The sequence below is a fragment of the Atractosteus spatula genome, chromosome 2 (genome assembly GCF_055471065.1).
Source record: "Atractosteus spatula isolate fAtrSpa1 chromosome 2, fAtrSpa1.hap1, whole genome shotgun sequence".
NCBI lineage: Eukaryota > Metazoa > Chordata > Actinopteri > Semionotiformes > Lepisosteidae > Atractosteus > Atractosteus spatula.
The window spans coordinates 513,020-529,257 of NC_142707.1; the positions used below are offsets into that span (position 1 = coordinate 513,020).

Sequence of the window (16,238 nt, forward strand, 5' to 3'; positions counted from 1 at the left end):
ATCTGTTCATGTTGGGGAATTGTTTTAGAAATCAGAAAATTTACAGATGACACATCAGACGGAAGAACCAAGTTTGTTTGCTGTCTGAGAGAACAGAGACACCTGAGGACACACCTGTCTGCTGTCTGAGAGAACAGAGACACCTGAGGACACACCTGTCTGCTGTCTGAGAGAGCAGAGACACCTGAGGACATACCTGTCTGCTGTCTGAGAGAGCAGAGACACCTGAGGACACACCTGTCTGCTGTCTGAGAGAGCAGAGACACCTGAGGACACACCTGTCTGGTGTCTGAGAGAGCAGAGACACCTGAGGACACACCTGTCTGTGGACTGAGAGCAGAGACACCTGAGGACACACCTGTCTGTGGACTGAGAGCAGAGACACCTGAGGACACACCTGTCTGTGGACTGAGAGCAGTTACAACAGCAACAGTTGCTGCCCTCATTTTTGTGTCCCCCATCCTGCTGAGGAAAGCTGTATGAAACTGAGAGGGAAGAAAGTGTCTCACTGCACCCCTGCTTCCAGGCAATAAGGCACAATACCTTCAGCTCCTGGGTTTCAGGCCAGTGAGGAAGAAAACAGTGGTTAATCATCAGACGGTTCAGCTTTGTGAAAGAGACTCCAGGCAGTCAGTCTCTCAGGACTGGGGGGCTGTCAGCTGTGGCTTCCCAGGCCTGAGAAGACTGAGCAGCTCAGCCACAAGTCAGCACGAGGTCACAAGAACCAACGCAGACATCAGGACAGAAGCTGCATCCCGCATTGTTAAAAACAGCCAGTTTGAACTGAAGCTTCTTTTCCTCGCCATGCTGTCTGAGGCTGAACGTTTGCTGTTTGGATGCGACCACACAGTCAGTCATGTAAGAATGTGGGTGACCAATAATTCTAAAAATTGTATTTCCTATTGGCAGGGAAAGGGAGGACTTGAACATATTAATGCCGGCTCTCTGCTGGGCTTGTCTGAGTGTAACCCCATTGGAGGGCAAGACGAGGAGGCCGAGGACAGGATGGGTATTGTGTAGCGGAGAGGTGCTGGGCTAGGCCCTGGGCAGGCCGGCCGGCCGGCCGTCTCGGGAGCAGGGGGTCGTGTGTCACACGCGCGTGCTGCTTTCTGGGCCGGCTCCCAACACTTTCCCGATCTATCTAACAGAGCCACCCTCCCAGCTTCTGCTCCATTCATCCGTGTGTCTGGCCCTGCGTACCGCAGGCTGCTTGTTTGTGCCTGCTCCATGCTGTGCCTGGTCCTGTGCTGCACGTGTGTCCTCTCTGTGTCAAGGCTGTCTGTCTTGTCCTGAACGGCAGGCTGCCTCTCCGCAGGCCAGGCTGTGTTTACTGTGCTGCACCAGCACGGACACTGGGGGCACTGGGCTGGGAAACTGCCCAGGACACAGGGACTGTGAGGCACCAGTGAGCATGTGTTTCAGTTTGCCTGCCGCTCGCAATGGAAACTACACTTTTAGCACTGGAAGAAGAATCACGTTCACACCAGTGCTGACGAGCGCCCCCAGTGACTTATTTCTGAATACAGATGGTAATTGTTTTGAAAATAAGTGTTTATTACTTTTACTTGAGTTGTTTTAGTACTGAAGAGATCATTACTAAAAACATCTTTGTCAGTTTGTCTGGACCCCCCCAACGCTGGTGCAGAACCATGGGAGGGTGACATCACCAAGGGCCTGGACCGGACCGGACCGGGCCAGAGGTGCTGTGTGGTGCTGCAGAACAGCTCAGTGGGCAAAAGATGGTCAGGGAGTTGAGCCGCACACCCCACTGGCGATTCCGAACGCAGCTGGAATATGAATAGAGGCTCAGCTGTGGATCTAATGTCACATATCCACTGTGGTGTTAAATACAGGTTTCTGTCCTGTACTGCTGTGAGCATTGACTTGTGGATCAAACTGTAATGGCTTTGAAAAAAGTATGGAAATACCAGTGTGCTACTGCTGCCCCTGCCCCAGAGGACTCTCTGTCCTGCAGCTGCTGGAGACAGCACAGCCGGGCTCAGCTCTGCTCCCTCCAGCCGCAGGGCCTGGGCAGTGCCGTGTGCCGAGCGCAGAGCCCCGCCCGTCTCTTACCCTCCACTTCGCCTTGGCGAAGTTCTTCTCGAACTGGGCACAGACGCCATCCTTCAGGTTCTTCTCCGACGCCCCGTTGCCAGCGATCCTGCCAGGGGGAAAGACAGCATGAAAACGGGAGAGAGCGTCTGTGTATCAGTCGGCACTGCTGCCCTCGGAGCCTGTCTACTGCCCTCTGTGCCTGTCTACTGCCCCCTGTGCCTGTCTGCTGCCCTCTGTGCCTGCCTCCTGACCTCTGTGCCTGTCTACTGCCCTCTGAGCCTGTCTGCTGCCCTCTGGGCCTGTCTGCTGCCTCTGAGCCTGTCTGCTGCCCTCTGAGCCTGTCTGCTGCCTCTGAGCCTGTCTGCTGCCCTCTGAGCCTGTCTGCTGCCCTCTGGGCCTGTCTGCTGCCTCTGAGCCTGTCTGCTGCCCTCTGAGCCTGTCTGCTGCCTCTGAGCCTGTCTGCTGCCCTCTGAGCCTGTCTGCTGCCCTCTGGGCCTGTCTGCTGCCTCTGAGCCTGTCTGCTGCCCTCTGGGCCTATCTGCCCTCTGTGCCTGCTGCCCTCTGAGCCTGCCCTCCTCAGCTCCTGTGAGGGGTCAGGTCACTTCTCTTGTCTAAAACTTGTCCCCTGCCAGTGACTTTATTAGGGGACTATAAAAATAATCTGTTGGTGTTACTGACTGGGAATGAGTCTGGTACAAAAATTTTTTTTTTCCTATGAAAACACAGCACACTGGCTAATTCACTTCAAATGTGCACACATCCTGAACAGTGTCATGCGAGTGGCTCCAGGTGAAGACTGCACTCCAACCCTCACCCTGCTGCACCTGCTTCCCGCTTGCGAGTGGTGAGGGGTGTCCTTTGACAGAGCCCAAGACCTCTGTCACAGGACACCTTGGGCTTGGGCACATGTGACTAAGGTGTTCTCTGATGTGACGGTTCAGTGATGAGCTCCAAATTTCCATCAATTTTCAGGCATGAAGTCATTTGCGAGCAGGTCAGACTGCAGCTACAAAGCCTCCTTGCTGAAGGAGATCACAGTGGCAGAACCCGGACCCGCTCTGGGGGCGCTCCGGTCCGCACTGGGCTGTGTGAGGCTGGCGCAGTACGCCCCTCCCTCTCGGAGCGGGACGGTTCTCACCACTCGTGCCAGAGGGCGTCCTGGGCCGTTATTCTCAGCATGGGATCCACTTCCATCAGACGGCAGACCAGCTCCTTGGCTGTGAGAGAGACCAGAGGGGTTAACGACACACCTGCCCAGGTGGGAGCCTAGCCACCCTGTTCTGAATCTTGCTCTGGGACACAGAGTAAACACTGTCCACAGGCGATTTCACTGCAGTTCCTCCTTTTAGCACAACAGTACCGATCCTCACGGATCCTCAGTGTCCCGTCAAGCCAGGCTGGACGGAGGTCCAGGATAATTCCTGGACATGAACAAACTGACCAAAGGAACTCAAGCTCTTCAGTGTTGAACAAAAAAGATGAGAGATAAATCTTTATCACTTTAAAATGAGCTTTTAAATAAGGGTCAGAGGACTGAAGCAGGCACAGGTGAGTGAAGGACTGAAGACACACAAGCACAAAAACATCAGAGCAGTTACAACCGAGAGCCCGTCGGCCTGTTCTGGCCTGCTGGGTAGGTTGTAGCTAATGAACAGCTGTTTCTTTAAAGAATCCAGGACACAGCTTCAACAAAATAGCCGGCCGCTTGTTTCACACTCCCACCACCCTTTGAGTGAAGACGTGCCTCCTGTTCTTAGTTTTAAATGCAGCTATTTGCAGTTTCCACCTCTGACCTCTGATCGTGTTTCACTGTTCATTCTTGTTCCTTGTGGAGACGCCGGCTGGCCTGGCTGTGTCAGTGTCTGGGGCTCCCGAATACCGTACCTGCATCAGTAGAGCAGCTGGCCAGGCCAGAAGGAGGTCTTGACACACAGGAAAGAGAGTGTGAAACAAAGGACCCAGATCTACAGTTTATCTGAGCTCTGCGGTTGTTTAACGCGGTCCTTAGGGCACCTCAGCAGGAAGTCTGCGCCCTCCCTCTCCCTTCCCCCTGGTGGCCAGACACGGTACCTGCAGGGGAAATCTCGTCCCAGTAGGGGGAGTCGAACTCGAATTCCCCCGACACGATTCGGCAGAAGATGATGCGGTTGTGCAGGTCTGTGTTCTCCTCCTCTGTCTCGTCATAGAAGGGGGGGTTGCCCGAGAGCCTGCGAGAGAGACACCCCTCAGGACCTGTCCACCCCTCCCCACTGACACCAGCAGCTCCTGCTCCCGGACCGGAGCTCATCGGAGCAGCTCGGGCCCCGGAACGATTGCTGGAAAGAGCGGAGAGGGTGGGGGAAACCTATCGAGGGTGCACAAGCGCAACGTGCATTTCCTTCCCCCTCTGCCCTGCTCCCTGCACTGTTCCTGCAACAGGCAGACCAGACCAGAGTCTTCCTCAGCGGAACAGTGAGCTGAGATGATATGAACCCGGGATAAACAAGACCCAGGGTTCGACTTCAGCTCTTAAACATCACATTCCAAAGACCCAGCTGGCGACTGTCCTGCAAATCATCACTTTTCACTGAGAATACATGATCCTGCCTTATCCATCCAAGAAAAACAGCCAAGAATTACCCCTGAAAACTGGTTCAGTAAAAATAATTGCTGATTCTAACTAAAAAAAAACAATCCTCATTTCAGTCATCTATCGGTGCACCAGAGCTGCACAGCACTGACCTGGACACCCCAGCTAAGGGAATCTCATCTGAGACTGACGGTGTGAACTTATTACTCAGTTTGACCCTCTGCGTGTCTTCATGTCTCCTCACATAAAGCTCTTGTGAGTAAAATAAAAAACAGAACTGTGTTAAACAGGAGACAGGAGGATGCCCCGGTGTCGGTTGTTCTCTTGACAGCGAGGAAGCCCATATTCAGAACGCGGTGGGAGTGAAACACAGTTCACAGCGCCCCCTGCTGGCACTCACAGGATGTACATGATGACTCCGACTGCCCAGCAGTCCACTGGCCGGCCGTACCGATGTCGGGCCACCACCTCTGGAGCTGGGGGTGAAGCGGGGGAGGGGAGAGATTGAACCCTTAGGTCTCATCGTTTAGAAATTTCCCACTCTTGAGAAACATCTGCACTTCTTGAACCGGTTTTAATTCAAATGTAAGCTCAAAATACACTGTACAATAACTCTACATATTGTAAGTTATGTTTAAATAAAGAATATTGAAAAGAAAACATCTCCACAACAGATCCCTCTCTTCCGTCTTATACTGCATGTAAAAAGTCTTTACACAAATCAGTACGTGAACCGTTACTGTTGCTACAGCTACACCTGATACTACAGATACGTCTACTGCTACTACAGCTACAGCTTCTTCTCACAGGAAAACCGCGCAGGCACGTACCCAGGTACTCGGGAGTCCCGCAGGGCTCGGTGATAGAGCCGTTCTCAAACCGCGAAAGGTAAAAATCGCGCAGGACCACTTTGTTGTGGTTGTTCTGGTTGTAGTACATCAGATTCTCCAGCTGGGGGAGACAAAGGAACACGAAAGACTTTCCAATCGCCGCAGGTTTCGATAACAGGCGTTTTAATTTCTTTTCACACACGCTGCTAGGGACTTCTCTGTAATATCTGCAATTTAGTATTTAATTAGTTTTCATGCAAATAAAGGTTTGGTTTATGATAATAATATGAATATTTTCTTCTGTTTTATGCTTCGTAGCTTCAAAGGCAAAGCTGGGAATTTAGCAAAGAGATAACCTGATCAGAGAGCAGACAGACAGGCTGTAAAAACAGACAGACCCCTGATCAGAGAGCAGACAGACAGGCTGTAAAAACAGACAGACCCCTGATCAGAGAGCAGACAGACAGGCTGTAAAAACAGACACCTGATCAGAGAGCAGGGAGACAGGCTGTAAAAACAGACAGACCCCTGATCAGAGAGCAGACAGACAGGCTGTAAAAACAGACAGACCCCTGATCAGAGAGCAGACAGACAGGCTGTAAAAACAGACCCCTGATCAGAGAGCAGACAGACAGGCTGTAAAAACAGACCCCTGATCAGAGAGCAGACAGACAGGCTGTAAAAACAGACACCTGATCAGATAGCAAACAGACAGGCTATAAAAACAGACAGACACCTGATCAGAGAGCAGACAGAGAGGCTGTGAGGGCAGACAGCACCTTGAGGTTCCTGTGCACAATGTTGAGGGAGTGCAGGTAGGCCACAGCTTCTAGCACCTGTCTAATGACATTAGAGGCATCTCTCTCTGTGTAGTTGCCCTGGTCCAGGATCCAGTCAAACACATCTCCCCCAGTAGCTCTGAAACACACAGTGCAGATCTGCTCCCCACATGTTTCTAACAGAAAACACAACCACTAATCTTACACTATCACTATTACACTGTCAGTATTATACAATCACTATTACACTATCACTATCACACTACCACTATGACACTATTCAGAGTAGGTCTGCAGTTAGGGTGACTGAATGTCTCGAAGCTGAAAGCAGGACAAGTGTTTCTCACTTTCCTAAACCTGGGGAAATGGGTGAAAGAGGTTATTGGGTCCTGTGAGTGAGAGTGTGTCAGTGTGTGTGTGAGTGAGTGAATGTGAGTTTGAATGTGAGTGGAGAGCCTTATAATAATAATAATAGCTTACACTTATATAGCGCTTTTCTGGACACTCCACTCAAAGCGCTTTACAGGTAATGGGGATCCCCTCCAACACCACCAATGTGCAGCCCCACCTGGATGATGCGACGGCAGCCATAGTGCGCCAGAACACTCACCACACACCAGCTATCAGTGGGGAGGAGAGCAAAGTGATGAAGCCAATTCATAGATGGGGATTGTTAGGAGGCCATGATTGGTAAGGGCCAATGGGAAATTTGGCCAGGACGCCGGGGTTACACCCCTACTCTTTTTGAGAAACGCCCTGGGATTTTTAATGACCACAGAGAGTCAGGACCTCGGTTTTACATCTCATCCGATGGACGGCGCTTGTTTACAGTACAGTGTCCCCGTCACTATACTGGGGCATTAGGACCCATGTGGACCACAGGGTGAGTGCGCCCTACTGGCCCCACTAACACCTCTTCCAGCAGCAACCTTAGTTTTTCCCAGGAGGTCTCCTATCCAGGTACTGACCAGGCTCACACCTACTGGGCTCCAGTGGGCTGCCAGCTGTGAGTTGCAGAGTGATCTGAATGAATGAATGAACAGAAGCCCAGTCTCTGGTGTGTGTGAGAGCAACCGTGCAGCACAATGGGATACCAGCCCTACCTGTGGAGCACCAAAAGCTCTTCTTCAAATCTCTGAATATTAGCTGCCTCTCTATTATTTCTTAATGCAAACTCATAGCTCTTACAGGAGAGCAGAGAGGTGAGGGTTCAGAGTGCCCACTCACAGTTCCTGGATGATGTAGTATTCTTTCCTGGTCTCGAAGGTGTCGATGAGCTGCAGGATATTGGGGTGATTGACCCTGAAAGAGACAGAGCAGCTTCACTGCCTTGTGCCAGGCCAGAGCTACCCAGCGGAGACCCACAGCGATGGGCAAGACTGGACAGACAGCTTTCAAACCCAGTTTAACCACTTTCTAACCCACAGCACTGCCTCCACAGTCCCTCCACACTGGGGCGCTGGCAGGGCGCTCATACCCACTGGCCCACACTACTGCTCCCCCTGCCCTGGCCACCCAAGATACTGTCTGCTGTCTCAGCACTGACCAGGCAGAGCCTCCTGACCTCCTGGCAGCTAAGCAGGTCAGGCTCAGTGTGCAGGGCACTGTGCTCAGGAACAGCCTCAGTGTGCAGAGGGCACTGCGCTCAGGAACAGGCTCAGTGTGCAGAGGGCACTGTGCTCAGGAACAGGCTCAGTGTGCAGAGGGCACTGTGCTCAGGAACAGGCTCATTGTGCAGAGGGCACTGTGCTCGGGAACAGGCTCAGTGTGCAGAGGGCACTGTGCTCAGGACCAGGCCCAGTGTGCAGAGGGCACTGTGGCACTGCACAGTGCTTCTGACATGCCCTGCTTTGGATAACAAGAAACCTTAAACTCCTCTTACATTTTCAGGATCATGATCTCGTTCTTGGCTGCCTTGCGCACTTTTTTTCCATCCTTCTTGAGGAACTTCTTACAGATGAACACCTTGTCGGTCTGCCTCTCCTTGGCCAAGCACAGCTCACAGAACTCCTTCCTGTGGAGGGAAGAGACCGCAGGCTCAGCATGGAATGAGCTGAGGGATCCATCCCTCTCAAGAGCTGTTTTATCCCATCTCTCTCTCCTAAAATAAATTCTGGACTGTTGGTTATTCTTCTTTTCCAACCAACAGTGCACAATTCGCCACAAGTTCACCCACCCTGCTCAGCTGCAACATTCTGAATTGTGCCAGCCAGGCAGTGCTCAGTAACCCGACATGACTGCGACTCCCAGTACCCAGTACTCAATTCCCAGTCCCCTGCCTGCGTTAGAGGGGCTTGTTTCTGTCTCCAGGGGTTTGTCAAACTAATCTGACAAAACTGTGAGTTCGAGTGGAACAGTTCTGAGCCCCCAGAGAGCACTGAGAGTCCATGTAGCGGCTCAGCCTCTCCCAGCAAGGACAAGACTGCAGACTGCATGTTCCCTGGCAATTAGGCAGCCAACCTCCCAGAGCCCAGAGAATCACGCTGCCGCCTCAGAGGAGCAGGGAAGAAAATAATAGGAAAATTCAGCTGCTCTAAACAAAGGAAAATCAAAGTTAATTTGTGTTTTTATTTTTACTGAACAGTCTTTTAATTGATTTTAAGCCCATTCAGTTCCTCCCTTTAATCTTGTGAGAAAGCCGTGAACTGCAGCCAAGCTCCATTGTCTGGAATAACTGCATGGACACAATCCAGGTGCTAACAAGGTCGCTGAGCCTGTGCTGCACAAAGCACTAGATGAAGCAGCTTCAGTGTTTTATTCAGTCTTAGAGGTTTAACTCAAGGGAGTCTCAGGAGAGAAAGTCTGGTGCCATTCAAAGTAAAACACGAGGCTTAAAGCACAAAACCTCTCATTGCGGTTTTCTGGAAGGCATTGAAGGAAGAGGCTCTGGAAAGCATGAACCCAGAAGACAAAGAGGGTCTCTCACGGTGCTGTGGTACTGTACGTGCCAGCGGTGCGCCCGGTGCGTGCTACAGACAGGAGGACCTGAGAGAGCAGGGCTTGGACTCCAGGGAGCCTGGTGTCCACCTGGGGTCTCAGTGACACACCTGGTCTAATTCATTACTGAAGAGCCTAATTGTAACACTTCTAACCAGACTCCCAGGAGTTTTGTAGGTACCTGTATGTAGAACAAAGGAATTGCTTGAGTTACATTATACATTATATATATTTAACATAGAAAATACCCAGCACACAGAGAGCCCCCTGCTCTCCAATGGCAAAACACAGGCCCAGAACTCTGACCAGCAGAACTGCAGCTCTGGACCTCCAGTGTGTTCAGGTGTTGTGTTGTGATCTGGGCCCATGTGCAATGGCAGCAGGACGAACAGCTAATGAAGCTCCAGGCAGACAGTCCAGTCTGAGAAGGTTGCACATCTGTAAAGCTTGCGATTGGTGGTTTTCATACTCACGCCCTCAGGATCTGCCCGATCTCGTACTTGTCGGTGATCTCCGATAGGCTGTTGTAGGTCCGCCCATCTCGGATGGCCAGGCATCCAAATGGCATGACGGCACACACCTGAAAGACAGGGCGAGAGACGGTCACACGCAGGGCCTAAGTCCTGGCTCTGTGCTGTCAGACCTCTAGTCCCTCACGGGAGACAGCATTGCAGCTGTAGAGCACAGCACTGAGCCGAACGGCCCAGTCTGGACCGCAGCCCGTGAGCCCGATCTGCACAGGTCTGCGCAAGCCCTTCTGGTGTCAGCCTGTGTGCAGTGCACATGGCCAGGCACACTTCATTCCATTCAATAAAAATACTTCCCAAAGAAAACTCTGGATTGAATTCTCTTTCCATCTGACAGCTAATCTCCCTGCTTTCTATAATCCCTGCACTCTAATCTTGCTCATCACATAAACGAGTCTGGGATATAAATAGGGCAGGACAGACACGTGGAGGAAGGCGGAAGCCATCCCACAAGACAGCGCTCCACGAGCTTCGATAAGCAGCTCCTCACTCCTCTCGCTGTGAAGCCTCAAGACTCCCCCTGCTCCATCGACCTGCATGCCCTGAGCAGAAGAGACTCACTTCACCCTCTCAGCTCATTGAAACGCAGACACACCTGGTCCTGGACTCCGCCTTATGGGTGTTATACAACACTGTAGGGTTTTTATTTACAACTCAAAAACCAAAATACTGGCTCAGTGCATTGCTAGTCGTGTTGCAAACTGAATGCAGTTGTACAATAAACTTCGTTGAGGGTCAGATCTCTCGGGAATTCTCCTGTTCTCATCCCAGGCTCTCCAGGGTGAGGAATGACAGCTGAGCCACACGAGCAGTAACGATCAGAGGAGCACCCTTTCCTCTGCCCTCGCTCTGACCCAGGAGACTCTGGTCTCACAGGTCCCGGCAGCGGGAGCCAGGCTAGGCACTGCCCGCCGGACAGTGGCAGGCAGCCGCAGCAGAGGGCTCCCAGAGCCATGTGCTGGGCACCCCCTCCCGCCACGCCCCCTCCTGGCGTGACGAGGCTGTACCCCGGGCGGAGCAGTGAGCACAGTGCCGTCCCCTCGTCAGCTCACGGCAAGTGCTAATGGGCCTGATCGATGGCTGATGGCCGCGCGGTATTGACGACTTTTTAATGGTCTAGGGGCTGCAGGCAGCCTGCTCCTGCAGCACAGCTGAGATCATTAGTGCCTGTAATAGATTGATTGTCCTCATCTTTTTCACCCCTCCCCCCCTTCTTCTTTCTTCCTCTCCGACCTCTGACCTCCACAGACTCCCTGACTCCGCTCTGTCTTTAATCACGGAGCGTCTTCAGCTTCTGTCCTGCAGGCCATGGCTTTCTCGCTCCTTTCTGTGGGCCTCTCGCTTGCGAATCACTAAGCAACCAGATCCCTTTGCTCTCTTGTCTGCCATCCGCCAAAAGAAAATAAAAGAGCTCACACTGACAGCTATTATCAATACCACCGCTGTACTGCAGTTAATACACCGCTACTGCTGCAGCGGATACTGTTTCTGCTGATGCTCAGACCTCCTGTGATGAACGCTGTCCCCTGTGAAACCCCAGGGCTGGCCCTAGTGATCTGGGAGCCTAGGCAAGATCTCAGAAAGGGGTCCCTCCAGGTCAGGCTTTTCGCATCCACTACTATTATCAGATCTCAACACTAACTGGAAAACTTTAATTAACCAGCTTTGAAGAACTCATAATAAATCACTTACAAACAAGAACAAGAAGCAGGACTTTTACAAGGATAACATGTACTTTAACATTGAAACTAATAAAAAGGAATATTAATAACAATAAATAATGATAAACAGGATCTCTGTTACTTCAAAATTATAACAAATCATAACTTACAGATTACTGCTTTGAAACCTTTGCAGAAAGGAGTTGTAGAAATAAATACGCAATTAAGTAAGAAATATGTGCTCTCAGTAACAAGAGTGGTGGTGCGATCAGTAACGCTGAGCAGATGGGAAGGTTTTATAAAAAAAACATTAATCTATTAATCAATGTGCCTAGTTTTTGGGAAGGCAAAATCATCGATTTCATCTTCATACGATAGCAGTCGAGTCACTGTGTGATTGATGCTCATGATGGCCACTCCAGGGCTCACCTCAGGTGTGGGTTAACTTGAGCTCTGAAAACTCCTCTCTGCTCCTGCTGCTGTGACTGGGAGAGAGACTGCAATCCCAGGGCTGCAGGTTGGGGTCACAATACCCCCCATTTAATGAAATACAGAAGAAACCAGATGGTTACAGATATGCGCAAAACATTATTTTGTACTGTACCTTCACTTTCACCCTTCTGCTTGGCCGGGCAGCGATCCACACGGTTTGTGAACGACTGCTGTAAATGTGAACCACTTCTAGTGAGACACCTCCAGTAGGCTACGTGTCCAGCAGCTTGTCTGCCGCTCTCTAGTTATACGGATCTGACTCCATATATCTGCAGAAATCGCTGATCCCACTCACCTTTTCTGTGCTTCAGAAACATCACGCGCTCGATTATGTTTGGTCACTTTTGGACTGGGATTCCATTAGGATGATCCACAGCAGAAACAGAAAGAGCCGCTGGAGGGAATTTTTTGCTCACATTTGAACATGCTGATTAAAAACGTGCTGTGTTGCACATAGAGGGGCCCCTGGCTGCCTCGGGGCCCTGGGCAGTCGCCTAGTTCTCCTGTGCTCAGGGCCGACCTGTGAAACCCAGAGCCCCCGCTTCACCAAGTGTCCCCTTTTGGAGAAGCCTGCTCAGCCCCAAAACCCAGTCCTTTACAGAGTCCTGAGTCCCCAGAACATCTTCAGCTTCACGTCTCCCGAGGAACAACTCGTCAGTCCTCTCGTCCGCTGAGAGAGCTGAAACAGAAATCCCTACAAACTCCCGAGTTCTCCATGTCTCTTCCCTGAGGGCACGGACACTTCACCTCACTCCCCGGACCCCTGGCATACTCAGCCTCGGGACCTTCAGGCACCCAGATTCCAACTAGAAACACTGCTAATCTACGACATCAGAGAGACCATGGAGAAGCACGTTAATCCAGGATACTTTACTAGTTTTTCAATTGCTTACATTCAATCTGGATCCATCTGTCTTTACTAATCTCATGCCTAACGAAATCCTTGCAAGTCTTCATCATCTAGTTCAGGCTGGAGAAGTTGGAAAGAGACTCAGGACTGCAGGCTGGCTGCTTTCAAAGGACAGGAGTTGAATAAACACTCCCATGCTGTCTAACCTCTCTGCAATTCAGGAATAATATGACACTCTCCCTTCCTGAACTGAACTGAACTTACACACAGCCCCTCGCCCTCTGCACCTGACCGCTGTTACAGCGACTGCTGCTGTTCGTGAGGAATGTCCCAGTTCTGCACAGGGCCAATCAACTGAATCCTGTCCATTCAGTCAATCAAGGCAATCAGTGCAGCCCAGCTGGTGTGGGGGTTGTGGGTTCACCTGCTTGGCCATCTTCCAGAGACCTGATTGCTCCCCTGAGACACAGGGACATGTTACAGCACCAGGGCAGCCTGCCAGAGCCCAGGGAAGTGTGTGAACTGCTGGGCTTCACCTCCCTGTTTATCTGCTTGACTTTATTGGTAATTGGGGGCAGCCTCTGTCTCAGTTAATAACCCGTGTGTGATCTCTGGCCATGGCTCTGCTGACTGCACAAGGAATCTGAAGTCAGATTCCTGACTTCAGCTGAAGGTCCGTTGACTCATCCAGGAAAACACTCTCCTCAGAGCTTAGGGATGGTGGATGAGAGCCAATGATCTTTTCCCGGGATGTGGAGCTTTTGGCCCTCAGTCTGTCTGCAGAGTGGGGAGGCTGTCAGTCTGGGACTTTGCCAATGTGGCCATCTCAGACCTTAAGCCCAACTCTCTTCTGTAGTGCAGCAAGGGAGCACTGATGTGGAGATCAGTGTGTGCGTGTGCATGTGCATGTGCCTGTGGTGTGTGCAACTGTGCACATGTTTTAAAGAGTGTGTGGTGTTTGCATGTCTGTGTGTGCACGTGGGTTTGTGTGCAGGAGTCTCTCTCCCCAGTGGCTGCAGTGTGTGGGCCAGAGGCAGGTGTGAATTATAACCAGCTGTTATTATTAATGGGTGTCTATGGGAATAAATAATGGCCCATTCCTGAATTATTAAAAAAGAAAGAATGATGAAGCTCTAAGAACATTTTGTTTTAGTCACAAAATCCAGAAGGCATGCTTTGTAGCAACGGTGAGAAAGGTAGTATATTTCTCTGGGAGACAGGACTGCAAATGGTTTTGACAGGGAACAGTTCATCCTGCCTTGTGGGCTTGTATTTATGACACCAGCGGCAGTGAGGGGGCCAGAGAAAGTGAGAAAGGAAACAGCAGACAGCTGATTGCCTTTTCATCTCCAAAGCTCAGCGATCTCACTGCTGGTTTAACTCTGAGAGAAAATTACCATGCTGCTATGGGGGACAGCACAGAGAGATCTCTGAGTGAGAGGGCACTGTTCCCCAGTCCTATACTGTATAATCCCACACACTGTTTCCCAATCCTACACTCTATAATCCCACACACTGTTCCCCAATCCTACACTTTATAATCCCACACTGTCTATCAATCCTACACTCTATAATCCCACACTGTTCCCAGTCCAACACTCTATAATCCCACACTGTCTATCAGTCCTACACTCTATAATAACACACACAGCTCCCCAACACTACACTCTATAATCCCACACTGTTCCCCAATCCTAGACTCTATAATCCCACACTATTCCCCAACACTACACTCTATAATCCCACACTATTCCCCAATCCTAGACTCTATAATCCCACACTATTCCCCAAATTAGACTCTATAATCCCACACTGTTCCCAGTCCAACACTCTATAATCCCACACTGTTCCCAGTCCAACACTCTATAATCCCACACTGTTCCCAGTCCTACACTCTATAATCCCACACTGTTCTCCAGTGCTACACTGAAGAGCAGTGGTCCTAAGTAAAGATCCCTGAGGTACTCCACTAATTACATCACTTGAACTCGGGCATTTACCCCTCTGTGTGTATCCATGGATTCCTGTCCATTAATCACTTCTTTCTTGGATTGCATGCAGTACAATGAATGCCTACCTGCTGAACATTGAGAATTAATCTTTAATGAGGAACTCAGAACTCAAAAACCTCCTAAGAACCTAAATATGTCTAAATACTGTATGCCTGTTTTCTGTTGTTTGTAATTGAAAGAGCTCTTACAGATTAACCAGATTTCATTGGCCTTGTCCTGAAAGTCTTTGCACTTGTCCCGACCTGATCCAGCTACAGGAGTGACGTCACCCCCATCCAGACAGTCTAAAGCTCTGTGGCAGCAGAAGACCTGATAAGATAAGATAAGATGGTCACCTGGCCTGGCGGAGTTCTCCTCTGCCCGGGGGTAGGGGGGGTGTCGCTGTAAGTGCTCAGAGCCCGCCAGGGGTGGGGGAAGTTCATCACTCTGCCTGACCCCCTCAGCCCTGACACGCTCCTTTGTGATGCATGTGACAAGAGAGCTTCTGAGCACAGGTACACTGTACCTGTGACAAGGCTCTAAAAGAGCCACCGGCTCTCTGTGTCTAAGAGCTGCAGAAGGGCTCACACAAGCCCCTTTGGGGAAATGGGCTGCTAAAAGAATTATCCCAGTGAAACGGCAGGGAACTCCTCCACGGTCCGCACTGAGACAACCGGGGAATCTTAGACGAGCTCCACCCGGCCGCAGAACTGACCACTGCTGGGGGTCATCTCCTGTCACCCCACTCTCATTATTTACAAGGGCCATTTCCCAGCTTGGCTTGTTGGTACATCTCCTGCAGAAAGCAGAAGGAGGAGGTAAGAAATGTCATGATCCTTTTAATATTTTCCTATTTTTGTACAGTATCAATCATTTAAACCCAGGAAATAAAAGTGCCCGAAGAAAAACAAGAAGCATTTGAAAATCCTGATGTTCAGATTCTGCTCGTATTTCTTGTACTCGGTGGCTGAGACTGCTGAACAGGCATCGTTCCTACCACCTGAATGACTAGTGAGCTGCACACCTGCACATCCCCAACTGCAGCAGCTGCAGCTCCATCGGGAGGCAAACTGCGCCATGAGATCACTCCTGCCCCAGCTCGTCTACACTGGCTTCCCGTCACATTCTAGATTCTCGCTTCCGACTCCTCCACACTATCAGTGCCGAATCGCCCCCTCGTGTGCCTTGTCTCTTTACAGGCAGCCCTGCTGTATCACCATGAACGCACCTCAAAAAGCCAGAAATACCGCATTGTCCCCACTGATCCTGAAGCCCCTGGTTTCGTTCAAGAGCAGGCAGGATGACATCCTGGGACAAAAAAAGTGCTAACTACATAACGAACTAGATGATCTGAATGGCTCCTCTCATTTGTGACCTGTCTTGTGTTCTCACGTCAGCCCTGATCGAGTGCGAAGCACTGCTGCATGATGCACAAGGCCGAGCTACAAGGTACGGATGTGTTGGCATCAGATCCATTGTGTGCCCTGTATTTTGTCACACTTACAGCGATAAGAAGGATCACGTCGAATCCTGTTGGAGCTGCTCGT

At 50.8% G+C, this 16,238-nt stretch overlaps 1 protein-coding gene across 2 annotated transcripts in view; it reads right to left on the reverse strand.

Annotated features, from left to right (window-relative positions):
* LOC148838863 (caM kinase-like vesicle-associated protein) overlaps nt 1-16,238 on the reverse strand; it is a 38,776-nt gene that overhangs the window by 3,552 nt on the left and 18,986 nt on the right. For both annotated transcript variants that reach the window (XM_088940214.1, XM_088940224.1), the window contains exons 2-10: nt 9,644-9,750; nt 8,116-8,247; nt 7,461-7,535; nt 6,234-6,372; nt 5,455-5,575; nt 5,025-5,100; nt 4,126-4,262; nt 3,194-3,272; nt 2,074-2,161 (exon numbers count right to left, since the gene is read on the reverse strand). In XM_088940214.1, coding sequence (XP_088796340.1) covers nt 2,074-2,161; nt 3,194-3,272; nt 4,126-4,262; nt 5,025-5,100; nt 5,455-5,575; nt 6,234-6,372; nt 7,461-7,535; nt 8,116-8,247; nt 9,644-9,738 — 942 coding nt within the window. In that variant the 5' untranslated portion in view covers nt 9,739-9,750. The remainder of the gene's footprint in view (nt 1-2,073; nt 2,162-3,193; nt 3,273-4,125; nt 4,263-5,024; nt 5,101-5,454; nt 5,576-6,233; nt 6,373-7,460; nt 7,536-8,115; nt 8,248-9,643; nt 9,751-16,238) is intronic.